A 16,778-nucleotide genomic window follows, 5' to 3' on the forward strand; every position below is an offset into this window, starting at 1 on the left:
TGTCTGGAACTTTTACATCAGTGAAAGTGATGCAAGACGAGTAAGGGGTTGATTCATAGCAGCTGTTTGGCTTAAAAGGTTTGCAGAAGATTGTTGGCCATTCATCAATGAACTGCTTGTCTGGCATACAATGTGGAGTTATGAAACTAGAGCACACGTGTGATTCTTTCATGAAAAAAAATTACAAAAGCATTTAAAAAAAAAAAATAAAAATAAGACAAATCCCAAAAAATTCAATGTTGAAAAAATTACCAGGAGTTTTCTTTTACACACAGATCAAAGCATCACAATGAGCTCGCCAGTTAAATTCTACTGCTATAACAAGAAAATACAAGCTTTTAAAAAAGAACACACAAAGAAAATTAAAAACAGTCCTCGGTTTGTTCTGTGGTTCAGTGTCTCAGATGGCCAAACATAACCCTGGTAGTTCCACAGTAAGAAGGAACTAAAAGTTCACACAACTGCCCCTTAAAGAGCGTTGCATTTATTTTAGGTCCTCACCAGCATAGTGTTAAAAAAACAGCTCAACAAAAAACGGGTGGTGGATGGGGGGCTCAAGTCTTGCTGGGATTTCAGCCATTGAAAGCACGTCGTCTGTCATGAGGAAGGCGATGGGTCCGACCCGCGTCCACACACACCTCTCACACAGCGGCCCCTCACGAGTTGTATGACTAGTCTGAACGAAGACAAAAGCATTAAACCAACTGTAAAACGACATTATAATATCTACTAATATCTAGGCAAGCTTTCATGTCTTCTTACACATTGCATCTTTTGTTTGTACATAGTGAACGATGATCCCGGTGTGATGCAGTTGGGACAGTTTGAGATGGAGCATGGGAGGGGATCACCGCCTGCCACGGAAATGGGCATCTGTGACTTGAGGAAGTATTCCTAAAATGGAAAGAAATTAAAAAGAGAGGGAGCGTGATGACGAGAGGTGGAAACAAAACTAAAAAATAAATTTCCCCCTCTGAGCTCAAACGAACTCATACTGGTCTGACCTGAAAAGAAAAAAAAAAAAACTCCCAGATATGATGGAATATCCCAAATGTTCCTACATTTCCAGAGGAAGAGCTCCCTCAAATGGTCCTCTTCCACCCCCATTGTTTTTTGTTTTTACCCCACCCTGAGATTCGTTTCCAGATGGGACACTCCCAGTGAATTACAACCACAACGCAGCATAGCTTATATGCAAACCTCTGATGTTACAGTCTAGTTTATTTGCCTTAAACCACTTAAAAGATGAGGAAATACTTTATTCATACCACAGACAAACAAATTCAAAAACAAAGACCAACAAAAACTTAAGAGTTGTAAAAAAAAAAACTGAAACACACATCCCACATGGTAGAGATTAGGAAATATTGAACTAGTAAACAGATGCAGAATAATTTATCACTTTGTAGAAAAAATACAGTAACTGCACCATTTAATAAAATGAACAATCCATCCATCCATCCATCCATTATCTTGACCGCTTATTCCATTTCGGGTCGCGGGTGAGCTGGAGCCTATCCCAGCATTTTAACAGGTGAGAGGCAGGGTACACCCTGGACAGGTCACCAGTCTGTCGCAGGGCCAACACAGATAGAGACAAACAACCATTCACACACACACTCACTCCTACGGAGAATTTAGAGTGTCCAATTAATCTAACATGCATGTCTTTGGACGGTGGGAGGAAGCCGGAGAACCCGGAGAGAACCCACGCATACACGGGGAGAACATGCAAACTCCACACAGAAAGGCCACCACCCTCAAGGTTCGAACCTCCCCCCAGCCGAGATTCGAACCGGCGACCTTCTTGCTGTGAGGCTGCGGTGCTAACCACCACACCACCGTGAACAATAAGAATAAAAAATATTGTACCACTGGGAAAGTCTACGAGTGTATAGGTGCAAAATTGCAAAAACACTAATGTGTCTGCACAGTCTGATGGTGTGAAGGACTGACGTCAGCTTGGCCAGCTTTCTCCCCTTCACTACTTTCTCTACAGAGTCAAGGGTTTAGTCAAGGTTAGAACTGGTTCTCCTGAGCAGCTTATTTGGGTCTGTTTCTGTCCCTCTCAGTGCTCCCACTGGACTTATTGCAAACATATCTGATTCACAACAATATCTCTTTAGATTTGGTTTGCTAAATAAAAAGAGAGTTATTTTATTGTACAGAATTATATCTGAAGAAAAAACATTATGAGGTAAAGATGGTGAGGCAAATTATTAAAGAATTAGGAAAAGTGTTGCAAATACTTCGCTAAGCTGTGAGGTGGGTCTGCACCATCGAAGCTACAGCAGTTCTAATATTCTCTACAAAGTTCCTTAAATATCTCATCAAATGCAATCAAGTTATATAGAGGATAAAAAAATAAATTAATAAAAATGTATACTGCGGTCACAAACAGCACCCACTCACCATACTGTTCTCTAAATCATCCATATTAAACACCAGTTGGATAAATTGCTTTGAAAGATGAGGCTACCAGGAAAATCTTTCTTTTTTTTTTTTAATTGTTTCTCTATGATAAGGCAGTTACAGGAAGCACTTAAGTTTGTCTCTTTAATAATTTATCTATTTCTTGGAGAGAACAGTGCTAAAAATATCCAAAGCATAAAACCAGTCTGTTCAATTATGCAACGTAAAACAGTTTTATATTATTTTTTTTTTTTGTTACAATTTCTTTTTAGGGGTACTGTTACAAAGAAGACCAGTGTACTGAAGCACAACGGCTCCCACAATCACTGCTTTGTGTTTTGCAACCATCTTAGTGAGGCCCACATGGAAGTGATTCAACAGTTTGACAGATTAACAGTTCGCTGAAACTCATGAGCTGAGACAGAACATACTCTAGAGAGCTGTTTGCTTGAGCAGATGTACCAGATCAGTGGTTTGTTTCTCTTAATTTTAGCCTCAGTGTAAGTGTAGCCAGAAAATTGAGTGCACTTAAATGAAGACTCAGACGTCACGTCACACACAACAGCACACACTAGGCCAGTAGGGGGTGGAGTAAGTGGTTTTTGCACTGCTAGCAAAACATGGAGAAATTTGGCTTGACATTATTGTCAACAAAAAGGAGGCCCTGCAGGAAAAGTTTGGATACCACTGGACAAGGATAAGAGAAAGAATGCAATGCATTATCCTTTCTTGGTTGTGGTCCATTCCCTTGAACAAAACAAATGATCTGCTGGACCCTCTGCAATTTGCCTACTTGCCCCATTTAAGTGTGGGCGACGCAGTCATCTACCTGCTGCAGAGAGCCCATTTGCATCTGGATGGTGGCAGTACTTTTTTTTCCCTTTCTTCTTTCAATAACGGAGTCCCCCTCAGTAACAAAAAACAGAAAGCACATCTTTCTTTCAGCAGCATGTATAAGCTGCATGTGTTCAGTGTCGAACATTCGCTGTATGAAAGATTGCTCAACCATAGGCATGAAAAAGTCTGTTTTGTGTCTATTCTAACAATGTATTTCACTTTAAAAATGTGTGGAGTACAAACTTTTCATGCCTGTGGTTGTCCGTCCAACCTAAACTAACAGTGTATTTTACTTGGCTCTAATTTATTCGCTTACTTTTCTTCCAACCAACGCTCAACTTTCTCCTTAATTCTTTTCTATTGTCTTTTCTGTCTACTGCCAAAATGTGAAACATACAAACCAGGAATTTATCATGTATTCATGTGTATAAATTGATATGTGATTTAGTTGGGACATAACTAACTGGATATTAGGTTGTTGCAGTAAATACAGTCTGCTGATTAAATTTTTATCTCACTGTCTGACCTGAATTTGGGAGTGAAAATGCTCATATATCCATTTGTGGGAAAATGACTTTCTACGTGCAATGATTTGATTCTGGATTTAACATTGTTTTATGAATGCTTAGGGTGAGAAGCACGGTGATCCATGAGGGGCTCAGAGTAGAGCCGCTTTGAGAGGAGCCAGAGGAACTGGTTCAGATGCCTCCCTGGTGAGGTGTTCTGGGAATGCACCACCGGGAGGAGACCCCGGGGAAGACCCAGGACACGCTGGAACAACTACATCTCTTGGCTGGCCTGGGAACCCCTCAGGATCCCCCGGACCAGCTGGTGAATGTGGCCAGGGAGAGGAAAGTCTGGGTTTTCCTGCTTAGGCAGCTGCCCCTGCGACCCGACCCGGATAAGCAGCAGAAAATGGATGGATGGATGATTTGCTGTATTCGCTGACTACACTCAACTGATCAGTCCTGCTTGTTTCAAATACTTTTGTTTAATCTCGAGCTACAAATTCCACTAGTTTCCACTCTATGACAACCCAGAGGGGGCATACATCCTCCTCCACCTCAAAATGTAAAAGAATCAGATGTAAAGAATGCAAAGAATATGTAAAGAATCTGATGGATTATTACAGCAAAAATATGTAAACTATTATGACAATCTACACAATTTATTATGGGGCTAAAACAAGTATTTAAAAGTCACAGCTAGGGCAAATAGTTCCCTTCTCCTGCTGCATTAGCACAGCTTTGCCTCACAGCTGCTGGTGTACGAGTTTTTTTTTGGTTCTGAAGGGGGTGTGTTTCATCCACTTTAATAGCTTTAATAGCACTAATTTACATGAGAACACGTAATTGATGAGCCCCAAGGAACTTCAGCCTTACAAAAAATTTTATAGCTCTGGGGTTTCCAGTGTTAAAAACTTCCCTGCACTGGTCACTGACCACAACCACATCATTTGTACAAGTTGTGTGATAGCAGTAGGAGGAGAAAAAGAATTACAGCTTAGTTCCTTCCACATTTATTTAGTCTATTTTCTCTGTGATCTAACAACAGCTGGGTCCACACTGTTTAAGACCATACAATCACACTAAAAACAGACAACCTCTTTCAGTTGTAAGATTTTACTTTTCAGGATGTCATAAAAATCCTTTTTAAGATAAGATTAAAGAAAGGCAACTTCAGATGAAGAACACAGGACATATCATTAGATTATTTAAGAAAAGTTTAACCAAAACGTCAGAAGCAGTGTAGAAAAACTAAGTCCACCCCCACTGCTTCCATTGAAATGGAGGAAGGCATTAGCAGCCTTTAGCATTAGCAAAGTGTGAGACTGTTGCTGGTCTGGAACATTCACATGGCAAGATGAAAAAGTATCAGCAAATGATCTGAAGTCTCTGCCACACACTGCTTCAGATTAATCTGGTAACATTTCAATATGCTGATGGTGGAATTACCTCCCAAGCTGAAATCTAATTAGATAAGACCTTGAAATATTAATATACCACTTTTAAGGCATGTGTGAACAACTGCAGTCACACAAACGTGCACTGCTGTCAAATATTAAGCCAAAGTCTGATCATCTCTTCAGAGGACAGACTGCAATAACAAATTAATAAATAACAGCATTTGCCAAATTTTAATCCTTTGCATCTTAAGATGAATTATCTGCATTACAAGAAATACATTTGAGCTGCTCTTAGTGAAACACTGGCTGTTCAAGAAGTTTCAAAATTTTCAGTCACTTCCATTCATTGCTGCTTTGATTTCCACAACTGTTGTCTGGATGATTCAGTAATTTAAATCTTTATAGGAAAAAGAACATGTAAGAAAGCTGCACCCCTGTAAAGACTATGATATATCATAAACACACACGCTGCCTCTTTCTGTCAGCTTTCATGTCACGTTACTGAATGAAGCAAGTGGAACATTAACAGAACGACTGTGTGAATGATTGAATAACATTATAATGAAAATATTTTTTGATGCACCTACTTTAGAAATTTACTCACACTGATTCACAAAGTGGGCAAAATTGCAAGCAGCTGGTCAGTTTGAAGTCCTGAATAATTTGAATAAGAAATGTGATGGGCAGAGTGATTATATCTTACCCCAGCTATTGTTAGGATGCGGAGGATGTTTTTACTAATGACCACAGAAGTCTTTGCACGAGTAACCGCCACGTACAGCAGGTTCCACTCATCATCAGGAATCTTACCTGTACAGACAGAAAAAAAAACAACATTTTTAAAACAGACCTGCTGTGGACTAACTCCTATATTTGCCTTCTAACTAGCAGGAAATCAATAACACAACTAGAAATTCTGAAGAGAAATATATTTTAATAATAATAATAGTAATAAATGGGAGAGAGAGAAAGAGAAACCTTACTAAAAGAGAATTCAGGATGGTAAGCCAGCTCGTGTCTGGGGGATGGGACACTGGCAAAGTCATCATTGACAATCACAGTGTCAAACTCCAGACCTTTGGCTTTGTGGACAGTTCCAACTATGAAGTCTGCAGGGAAAAATAAATAAAAAATAGCTGTTGTTTCTGTATATTTGGACGATCAATCATTTTCTCAGTGCTCAAACAAATTCAACAAAAACTGTAATCTACATTTATTTCAGTGTGTTCAGTCAGAGGCTTCTTCAGCACCATTCACACTGCAGGCAAAAATGGCTCAAAGCCAACTTTTTTGCCCAATAGTGATCCAAATCTAATGCAAATCTGATTTTTCCAAATCTGACCCAGGGCACTTGGCTTATGTCCTTATGGTTGCATATCCAATCTTTTTACAAAGCGACCTCAGTCTGCAGGGTCATGTCGCATTTCATCACGTCTATGTCATTGATGCGAGACAGACATCAGAAATCTACACTGGATTCCAACTCTGCATCCATGGATACCTCTGTAAAGAGGAAGCAGCCACTGCTGCACAAAAAAGATTTGTGACCTCTTTTTTTTGCAATCTCCTCCCTTTATCCTATCAGTTGGTCACAACTTTGTCAGTTCTGTCAGGTAAGATCTTACAAACACAAACACTGGTAGCATCCATATTTACTTCTGTCATTTCATTTCAGGGCTGTGTGCAGTTCACATTGAAGTGGGACAAAGGTTGCATTTAATTGGTAATGTGAAACAACCATTTGCAGTATGTTCAGACCTGCAATGTGAACGTAGTCTTCAGCTCTGCTGTAGCCAAGAATAGCACTGAAGTCATTCCTGCCCACAACTACATTGCTACAGAACAAAATATATTATGATTATGACTACTGAGCAATGACCAAAAAAAAAAGAAAAAAAAGAAAGAAGTCTCATTTATTGATCCCAAATATGAAAAATTACTTTGGCCCCATAAAACAAAGCAGTAGTTTCCAAACTTTTTCTGCAGGAGCTCCATTACACTGACAACAATAATGTCAAGCTTCTAATTTTTATGTTGAAAACCAGTCTCAGAGTATCTGGGTTATAGTGTGTAATTCTGTTATATCATGGAGTAGCATGCAGAGGCATTTTGTACGTGCAAATGAAGTGACCAAACATGGTTCTTTGGCTAATATATGGTTGAGTCAAGTTTTAAAATAACACAATCCAAAACCACCACCTTTTTCACTTTCACAATATTAGTCATGACAGTAACACAAAAAGGTCCAGATGATGAGTAATCATCCTACTAAAGGCATATTTTCATTATCTGTTAAGGTGCTAAAGCTATTTTTATTCATGTAATTTCTATTATTGGTGCATTTGTGTCATGGTTGGTGGAAATAATTTAGCAAAGAGCTCCGATGAATTAGAGCCCTATTTAGACTTTTCTTGTTGTTGCCTGATTTGGGTTCAAACATGTACAGCTGTATGTTTTGTGTTGACTGTGTTTACTGAGTATTTATATTACTTCAGTTTGTTTACGAGTTTCTACAACAAAAGCACGCTCCGACAACTACACCTGGCAGTTGAACAGTCAGAGATTGGATTGATTCCTGCCCCTGTGCCCTTACATATTAAAATAAATTAGCCTGAATGAGCATAACAGGGCCACTTAAGCATGTGTGTGTGCATCATGTGTGCAGGTGTATCCATGCATACCTGCTCTGCAAATGTCACTTTCAGAGCAACCTTTCAGACGTGTCACAAGCTCAGGAATGCGCTTTTGGTAAGTCTCCACGATGCTCAGCTTTCCATCCAGCTCTTTGTCTTCAGTTTGTGTGACATACTTCTTAAAAGCCAAGAAGGGATCTTCTTTGTTTTGTTGATTTTTCGTTGTTCTCGTTGCAAAAGACCGAATCATGGGGTCCTTGATGACTGAAGGCAGAGCAGATTCAACATTAATGTTGAAAATTTTATGAATGCACTACAGGTCAAAAGGAAACGACAATGTGATGATTAAGTGTGTGACAAATTTGATCAGTTTCAGTGTGGAGATGATCATCATCAAAAGAACAACAAGGTGCTTCCTTACAATCCCACTTGTTCCTATTAAATGACACGCGAGTTTAAGTAAAACATAAACAGCAGTCTCCAAACGGTACCTCAATATGTACAGTATACCACAATAAAAAATGCTGAGAAGTTACTCTGCTTTAAAAAATGTTTGCCCTGGTTTCTACTGAAAGGTTTGATGTGAACAAAGTGTTCCTAGCTAAGCAATCACAATATTTTTCTGTATTTTATGAAAAGGTTTGCTGATAATCAACAGCTTTGACCATATAAAACAGGCATCTAATAGATAAATGACAAGAACTTGCATGGCATGACACTTAACAAGGCAGAATATTGTGTCTGTGTGTGTGTTTGTCATGTATAAACATTACACTTTGCTAGCTCTTCCTTTGGCTGAGTCATCAGGTGGTAGATGTCCATGATCTTATCGAGCCCGATGTTTTTTACACCCTGGAGAAAAGATTTAATATTGCTAAAAAGGTAATCACATTATCTCCTCTTGGATCTACACAGCAGATATGGCTGTAATAAACCATAAATAAGCCAAATTGGACAAGCAGATTAAAAAAATAATCATATATTCATGATGTGAGATGCATCCAAAACCTCTTCTGTGTGTGTTTGTATAAACACCCACCCCTATGAAGTGGATCCTACAGTGTTGATTTGCGTCCGTGAGTCGGGCTGCCTCCCTGAAGACTCCTAAATTACATCGCGATAAGATGCCGATTTTCCCTGGAATCTGACTCACACCTGACCTCATCGCCTCTAGAGCCTTGTTGGCGGTCTCATCACACACACCACCTGTAAAGTAAACAGTCAAATCAAGTGTGACAAAAGATTGTATATGTTTTTATATAAAGAAAGAGAAAACAATATCAATAAAAGAATATTTTACACAGGTTCTGATGCTTATCTGGACCTCTGCTTATGTAGCAGTAATGTTTTTTACTGTGCAGTGGACAGTTATGAGGATTCAGCTGTAAATCGCTTTGGTTCATCTTGATGTTGGATTATTGTTACCATACAGCATGATTTATTTACAATATTTACCTTTCTGTTTTCCTCCCACAAGAATCTTCTCAACCTTCTTGCAAATTTTGAGGATGGTGGCACCCACATAGGCAATTTCTGCCCCAAATCGAAAACTCTGCAAAGACAAACAGCAGCGTAGTACCGAGATTAAACTGAAGAGTTTCATTAAAAAAAATAAAGCAAAGAGTAAACAACTAATCTTCAATGTATAATGAACGTCATATTATGGCAAATCTTTTTCAAGTGGTACTGCATATGTGAAAATTTTGTCTTGAAACCCTTCTTTCTGAGAGTTTAAGGCAAAAATCTCTCCATATATAAATGGATAAACACCCGATGCTTCAGATACACAAAGTGTGATGAAAAAATACTCAACAGTCAGTTAAACTCATTTATCGTCACATCATGTCTTTATATAATGCACTTTAAACCATCAAAAACTTAAATTAAGAAGCCATCTTCATGGGGGATTGCTGAACGAGGAAAACAAAAACAGGAGTTTCTGTTTGTACATTATTTTTTACTCCCTTAGAAAGCTGCACCAGTAATGCTGTTTTCAGTGACTGGTCATCTTTTCCAGATTGTGCAGTTCACAAAAACAAAGGTACACTCCCCTTCACTGCTCCGTGAGTGTGCTATTCATTATTATTAATAAATTTAGTTGACTTACAAATATTTGATGCTAACATACATTTTTTTTTTTTTTACTAATGACAGCAGTTCTGCAATAAAGCCACAAAAATTAATACTTGTATTTATAAAAGATCCTAAAATTGGCAATCAAATGACCTTTAAAAACTTGAGGACACTGGTTCACTAAATGAGAATTATTTAATAATTTAGCCGCTCTGTATCTTACTGAAAATGGATTTTGCCTGGTAGGTAGCAGAGGAAGATGAAGATCTGATGGTCGAGTTAAATAAAAACGGACCTTTGAAATTATTTTAAAAATAGGACAAAAAATTATCAGGAATTTCTTTTGAATGCATTTCACAAATAAAAACACAAATCTGAAAAGCCTTAATATCATAAATAGTGAAAATTTTTAGGTTCTTGAATAAAGGAATAGACTAAGCTGATGATCCGGACCAGCTGGTAAAGCGTTTCTGTATAACCGAGACTTTGTAAAGAGTGGTCGGAAAAATATTTCTCTAATTTATATTACAGTAAGAAAGATAAAGATAAATCAAACTGACAATTTGTGGATATTAGGTGGCTGACCCTCCTTATTATCCCAAGTGGTTTATTAACTATCAATATAACCCAGTCCAGTCTACATGTTCTCATCAACAATAACTCCTAAAAATCTACTTGATACTTAATAGTTCCGTTGACTCAAGTTTAATTTGAAATGCATCTCTTGGGTACAGTTTTCGCCACCAAAAATCATTTTTTACATTCAAAAGATAATTTATCTTTTTTACACCATGTTGCATATTCAGCTAAACCAATACTTGCATCTGTTATGATAACAAGCAGGTAAAGTGAGGAAAAGTTCATGACACCTTCGGCTGATCGAGTACTTTGTGTATACCTGTGTGAGGTAGAAGATGTGAGTGTGGTTAACAGCGTGCAAGGCATTGATGGCTCCTTTGAAAGTGTAGATCTGCTGATGGGGATCTCCAACTAGGATTTTCCCACAGCGCTGAGACAGCAGCACATCCAAGATGGCTGCAAAACAAAGAAAAAAAAAAGACTGTTAATTTTACCAAGCTCAGGAAATTAAATTAGTTATGGTGCTTATCCACAGAAATGCAAAACAAGATGCAAAAGAGGATTACAGTACCGGGAGTACAGTCCTGGGCCTCATCGATGAAAAGTACATCGTATCGGCCAGACAAGCAAGGCCTTGGGTTTTGGAGCTGCCATAGCTTCAAGTAACCTGTGAATGAAAGACTTCAGTCATGATCTGTGCTGACTTTGCTTAAATACTAGATAAGAATTACTTTCACTTATTCATTTATAACTAGCTTACCATCATGGGTCATGTAAAAGGCGTGTTTTGATTTCTCTTTAAGATCCTTCATCTTGTTCCAGATCATCTTTGCATCTTGGACAAAAAGCTAGGAAATTAAAATAAATGCCACACAGTGTAAATGTGTGTTTAAAGTGCTCTTACTCATTTATAATTTACCTTCCAGACCAGTTGTGCACATTAAAATGTTCATACCTGTTTTTCATGTTCGTCTATAACATGCTTGATGCCTTTCCTAACTAAGTACTCATTGGGTACATGTCTGATGGTAAGTTCCGGGTCTGCTGAAGCCATGAAGGCGTTGAGAGTCGTCGTTATCACTTTGGCCTTGGAGAAGCCACCATGTCCAGAAGGCAGGACGCAGTTGATGGAAAACGGCTTCACGTTAAAAGCCAGCTTTCCGTTAAATGTGTATCTGACGCAGAGAAGATCACAGAAATATGATGAGTGACGGTTCAGTGAGGTTTCAGGATGAAATACTGAAGACAAAGAAAGATGGCTACCTTACAATGAGATTCTCACCTCTTCCCAACATCATTATAGGCTAACGAGTGGACAGTCTTGCAGTCGACGTTCCTGGGGAAGCGTTGGCGTGCCTCACAAGCCACAGAGTTGTTGAAAGCCACATACAGGAAGCGGAGGTGTGGATTCTGTTCGGCGTACTTCATCAGAGTGGTTGTCTTTCCTGTACCTGGAACACAGTCATGATCTCTCACCTAGGAATACAACACTCCTTAACTAGCAGAGCAGCTTACGTCACTGCCACTACACTGGTGTAGTGAACATTTATATATCATCGCTGACATCTAGCTGAATTAGGGGTGTCAAAAATGGCAGCTTCAGTATTTTAAAATCATTTAAAATTTAATCAATACCAGACATGTTAATCTGAACTTGGATTTTTCACAACTCAGAGAAATGGAGTGATTTATGAACAAAGTCTCTGAACTGAAATTAGTTAAATAGGAAGAAAAATTTGTAATGATATAATTTTATTTCCTGTTCCTGTTTCTTTTTTCCCCCCTTCTGCTTTTCTTTAAAAGAAATATAAAAACTCCCACTACTTGAGTGCTCCTAGATGATCTAAGACTAGAATGTAGATGAAGCTGATGTACAACGTACCTGCAAACGCCATTATCTTGACTACGTGGTCCTGTTGGATTTTGTGGCAGAGGATTTGCTGCTGTTCTCGTGTGAGATGAATCTGAGGCAACCTAATACAAACACACACAAACAATGCAACACGGTTAAAATGATGGCTGTTGATTTCTTTGTCCCTGGTTGGGCTTTTCAAAGAAGACATACAAACATACAAAAACATAAAAAAACAAAACTATATAAACCACACCAATATAAAGCAGCACAGACAAAAATAGATTGATAAAAAAATGAATAAATAAAAATATAAATATAATTTTGTATAAGGGCCATTTTCATATGGAGCTCAATTTCAGGCCTGTTTTAGGTTAAACTAGGCACCAATTTAAGTAGCTGCAGGACTACTCTCAGAGTGTTTGCAATGCTGTCGTCATAGAAAATTAAGGGAGACCATTTGGCCCACAGATAATGACACCAACATCTTTTTGAAAAGCTATGACACTGAAAACATGAAGTGGTCAGGGCAATCATACCAAAATAAAAAAAGAAATAAACAGGGAAAAGCTCTGAAAAAAGATGCTGGATATAGTGTTTTCCTCTAGCCAGCCAAATGAGGCCGTATATGCTTACAACTCAAGTCCCATGTGGACAAAAGGCCTCAAGAGACTTTTACACCAGATATACAGCAAATACATCTGCTTCTCAGGGTCACTGGTCAAACGATTACATGGAGGTTTTAACCCATTTAAAGATAATATGGGAAAGCAGCTCTTCTATCCCATTCAACCTGTTGAGTTTCTTTCATTACAAAGAATTTAACATAGTTAAAGTTTTTTATATAGCACATTTTCTGCAACAGCAGTTGCCCAAAGTGCTGAACAGTAGAACAAACACTCCACAGTTGAAAATAATATGCTACACAATAAAACCAATGAAAGTAAAAAACAAAAAATAAAATTGATAAAAAGATAAAATCAATAAAATAACAAAAACAACAAAACTAGAATAAAAACTGGTAGCATGAATTGCGCTACAACATTGAACTCACCCGTTCTGGCCAGAACCAACAGAAAAGGGTCCATTCTCCAACAGGTGAAGTACGTAGTAGATGTTGTAATGTAACCTGTAGAGGCAGAAGGAGAGGAGAAAATCAGGGGCAGGCTAAGCATAATGATGCCTGAACATCAACAAAGACACTTGTAGGTCTTACTTGTTGCTAATCTGAATGTTGTTCCTCTCTAAAGCGAGCAGCATCGTGGCCATGTGGCTGAGGTACTCTGTGATGGCTGTTTGTGACATGCAGCCAGAAAGCAGAGACACCAAGGTTTGCACATCATCCACGTTCTCACTGAGGATCAGAATGACAGCCATGGCTGCATACGGATTAGGACCCTAGAGATCAGACAGGGATGATGGATATCATGCACACAATGTGAAGGCCTTTCACTCCTGAAATGATGATCCTTTTAATATTTATGTAGGTCAGTCCCACCTCAATACCAAGGTGAAGAAACTTCTTAATGTTAGGAATACGTAATCTGATGGACGCTTTAGCCAGAGGGAAAAGACGATGTTTCTTAACACACTCCAGAATGTCGTCTGGTCTCACACGCTCTCCAATCTTATACCGAGCCATGAAACTGAACAAAACACATACATTCAAAAATGTTTTGTGAGTCCTCGCTCACTTTTAAAACTGGCTGTTAAGGAAATGGTTCAACACTGAAAAGTTACATTTATTTTTGTACCCAAGAAAGACAAGACTTACAGAACAAGATTTCGTATGCAGTGCTCTGAAGATGCTTGACGTGTTATCCCACCCCTACTAAGAGTGAGGAAGATTTCCTGCACCATCTCCTTTTCTCTCATCATGTAGCGGAAGTATTGCTTCTTGAAAGGCACAAACTATAAAAAAGGAGCATAGTTAACATTGTTTAACATTTTAAAACAAATGACAAACACCCTCCACAAAATTTATAGCAACTACAAGCTACTATCATTCTACATCTGTGTCATCTCCCACACTTTACTGTTAACATATATGCATAAACTTGATGTAACTCCGATGAACCTTAGGGTCTTGAACGATGTTCCTCCACCGACTGCAGACTTGGCTCACGTTACGATAGAGGTCCTGAGCAGGAATGAGACACAGTACTTGCCTCAGGACCTCCTCAGGAAGGTCGTCTATGCAGCCCTGAGGTTGAAGCAACATATTGCTGGTGCCCAGAAGTCCATAGTGGGAGTCAGGAAGGGGCTCCACCTCTTCCTCCTCACCGTTAACACAGTATTCGTCAAACTCCTTGTCGTCCCCAAACATCTCTGCTGTCATTCCCTCCAGATAATCCCTTTCTGGGTCCACCTTTTCCTCACGCTCAGCTCCAATCACAAAAGCTGACATGGAGGCACCACCTGCTCCATACGCTGGAGCCATCTCAGCAGCTAAAAGACTACTGTCGTCAATCTCCTCCTCCTCCACTGCCTCAGGTCCCGGTTCAAGTGGGGTTGACAACAGGCTAGCATCGTCATCCTCTTCTTCTTCTACAACTTCTGATCCTCCTTTAGGAAATGTGGAAGTGGAAGGCAAAGCGGGTTTGTGTGGACTAGTGCTGATTACTTTTGTGACAGCGAAGAAGTCGTTGATGGCCTTCTGATTCCCAGAGGGGCTTCCTGAGGCAGATGCTGCTGGTACAAAGATTGAAAGGGAGAAATTATATATGATCACTGTGTGAAAGTGAGAGCCATTTGTAACAGGGATAGTCAGTCTCAGCTGTGAAATCTACAGCACCTCAACTTTTAACGCCCTCTTATGCTTTCTTAAAAAAAAACAAAACAAACTTAAAACAGAACAAGGACTGATTTTTTTTGTCATATATACTATAAAACTGTGAACATTAAACCTTAGAGCAAAGAAAAGAGACGTCATCCCTCAGTCCACCCTGATACAAGTAAGACTTAGTGCTACCTGTGCATGAGATTTAGGAGATTCTTCTGAGCAGCATCCATGGGAACAAAACTTTACTGGTGGGCTGCTCTGACATTTCTACCCTTGTGCTGTCACTCTCCTCTTTTGCACAGAATCCTTAGTATAGATTTAGGTTTACTTGAAAGTTAACAGCAGTTTACCAGGCCTCCATCGCTTTGTGGGTGTCCTGGGGTAAAGCCCCCAGTTAGGGTCACGGTTTCCCAGGCCCTGATTGGATGTGTGGGGTTGGGTGAGAGCATCTGTGCCCTTCGAACTTTGTCCCAGTGTGCATTCCTGTGCATTCAAATGTTTCCTCTTGGCTTTCCCTAGTAAACAAACAAAACATAGTAAAGGTATCATAATACAAACAAGTGAAAGTAAGCAGAATATCCTTAAAAAACATGAGCCTACTTTTCATTTAAATTTAGCAGGCAATGATATACTAGGTCAGGGTTCTGCAACCTGCAGCATCGGAGCAGAAAGTGGCTATCTGGATCTTCCACAATGGCTCTTAATACATGGCTGAAAATGTTAAATAACTAATGTTTTTAAATATAGATATAACAAATGCAGGGATATATATATATATATAATATTTTCATGGAATAATTGCATTGAGTTTCCACAACATAATGAGACTAAAAGTACCATTTTTATACATTATTTTCCACAAATATCTACAAACAAGCTTTTTTGTATTAACTTTATTTAATATAAAACAATGTAAAATGTTTCTATGGAAATTTTGGAGACTATTTCAATGTGTGTTAAACATTAAGAGATGCCAAAGGTTTCAGGGTCCTTATGAGAACAGAGTAACGAAGTAGTACACTAAAAACATTAATGCTGCTAGTTTTGCTGCTGTAAACGCATAGTGAATCTTGTTGTTTGAGGTAACCCACCTTTAACAGCCACCTCCATCTTCGTATGCAGTACATTTAGTAACACAACACCATAACGTTACAAAAACATGAGTCGATGATAACACAAGGCTGCTGCCGAGGAAAAACCACGTCCAAACAAAATGTCACAACAGACTTCAACCGTTAGCGAGGGTCAAACGTTGATGCTAGCAAACAATTTCAGCTAGCTTATTTTCACTACACCACTATATCAAGCACATTGAAGTGCTTACAGAAACCGTTCACAGAACTTACATATACCTAGCTCGTCGTTACTGACAAACTGTCTGAAGTTTAATTATCACCCACTTGAAGAAAAACTTCCAAACTTTTTTGTTTTCCCCAAAAATGTTTTCCCCAAATATTTTTATAAAGGTGCTCTCACGTGATTGGTCAGTTTGCTCTTCTTCTAAAATTATTGGTTGTTGTGAAAAGTACTTGAAAGGCGTGATGTTGCCCTCTACTGGAGAAAAAGAAAACTTCACCTCAGTCAAATGCACGTGAAAGACATAATTAATATTTTGACCAATATCCAAATAAATCATGTCCATTTTAATTGTTTTCTGACCATTTTTCATTCCAGATGGTCTGAAATGTTATTTTTCAAAATGAA

General features: G+C 38.8%; 1 protein-coding gene across 1 annotated transcript; it reads right to left on the reverse strand.

Moving 5' to 3' along the window:
* Nucleotides 1-203: 203 nt before the first annotated feature.
* fbxo18 (F-box DNA helicase 1) lies at nucleotides 204-16,549 on the reverse strand. Its single transcript, XM_041978109.1, has 21 exons — nucleotides 16,166-16,549; nucleotides 15,425-15,589; nucleotides 14,370-14,980; nucleotides 14,067-14,203; nucleotides 13,791-13,938; nucleotides 13,509-13,690; nucleotides 13,347-13,421; nucleotides 12,323-12,414; nucleotides 11,723-11,891; nucleotides 11,396-11,615; nucleotides 11,201-11,288; nucleotides 11,012-11,107; nucleotides 10,760-10,896; nucleotides 9,244-9,340; nucleotides 8,828-8,994; nucleotides 8,562-8,640; nucleotides 7,837-8,052; nucleotides 6,139-6,264; nucleotides 5,859-5,965; nucleotides 763-894; nucleotides 204-676 (listed from the first exon to the last, which is right to left on the reverse strand). The coding sequence occupies exons 1-21, from the start codon at nucleotides 16,182-16,184 to the stop codon at nucleotides 512-514; spliced, it is 3,228 nt and encodes a 1,075-aa protein (XP_041834043.1). The 5' UTR covers nucleotides 16,185-16,549; the 3' UTR covers nucleotides 204-511.
* Nucleotides 16,550-16,778: the final 229 nt, after the last annotated feature.

Source organism: Melanotaenia boesemani, chromosome 23, assembly GCF_017639745.1.
Source record: "Melanotaenia boesemani isolate fMelBoe1 chromosome 23, fMelBoe1.pri, whole genome shotgun sequence".
NCBI lineage: Eukaryota > Metazoa > Chordata > Actinopteri > Atheriniformes > Melanotaeniidae > Melanotaenia > Melanotaenia boesemani.

Coding starts and splice junctions, on each gene's coding strand:
- fbxo18 (XM_041978109.1), bottom strand. Junction 11,616..11,722: donor TATAATGATGTTGGGAAGAG/GTGAGAATCTCA, acceptor TCTCTGCGTCAG/ATACACATTTAACGGAAAGC. Junction 11,108..11,200: donor CTTTTACATGACCCATGATG/GTAAGCTAGTTA, acceptor TTTCATTCACAG/GTTACTTGAAGCTATGGCAG.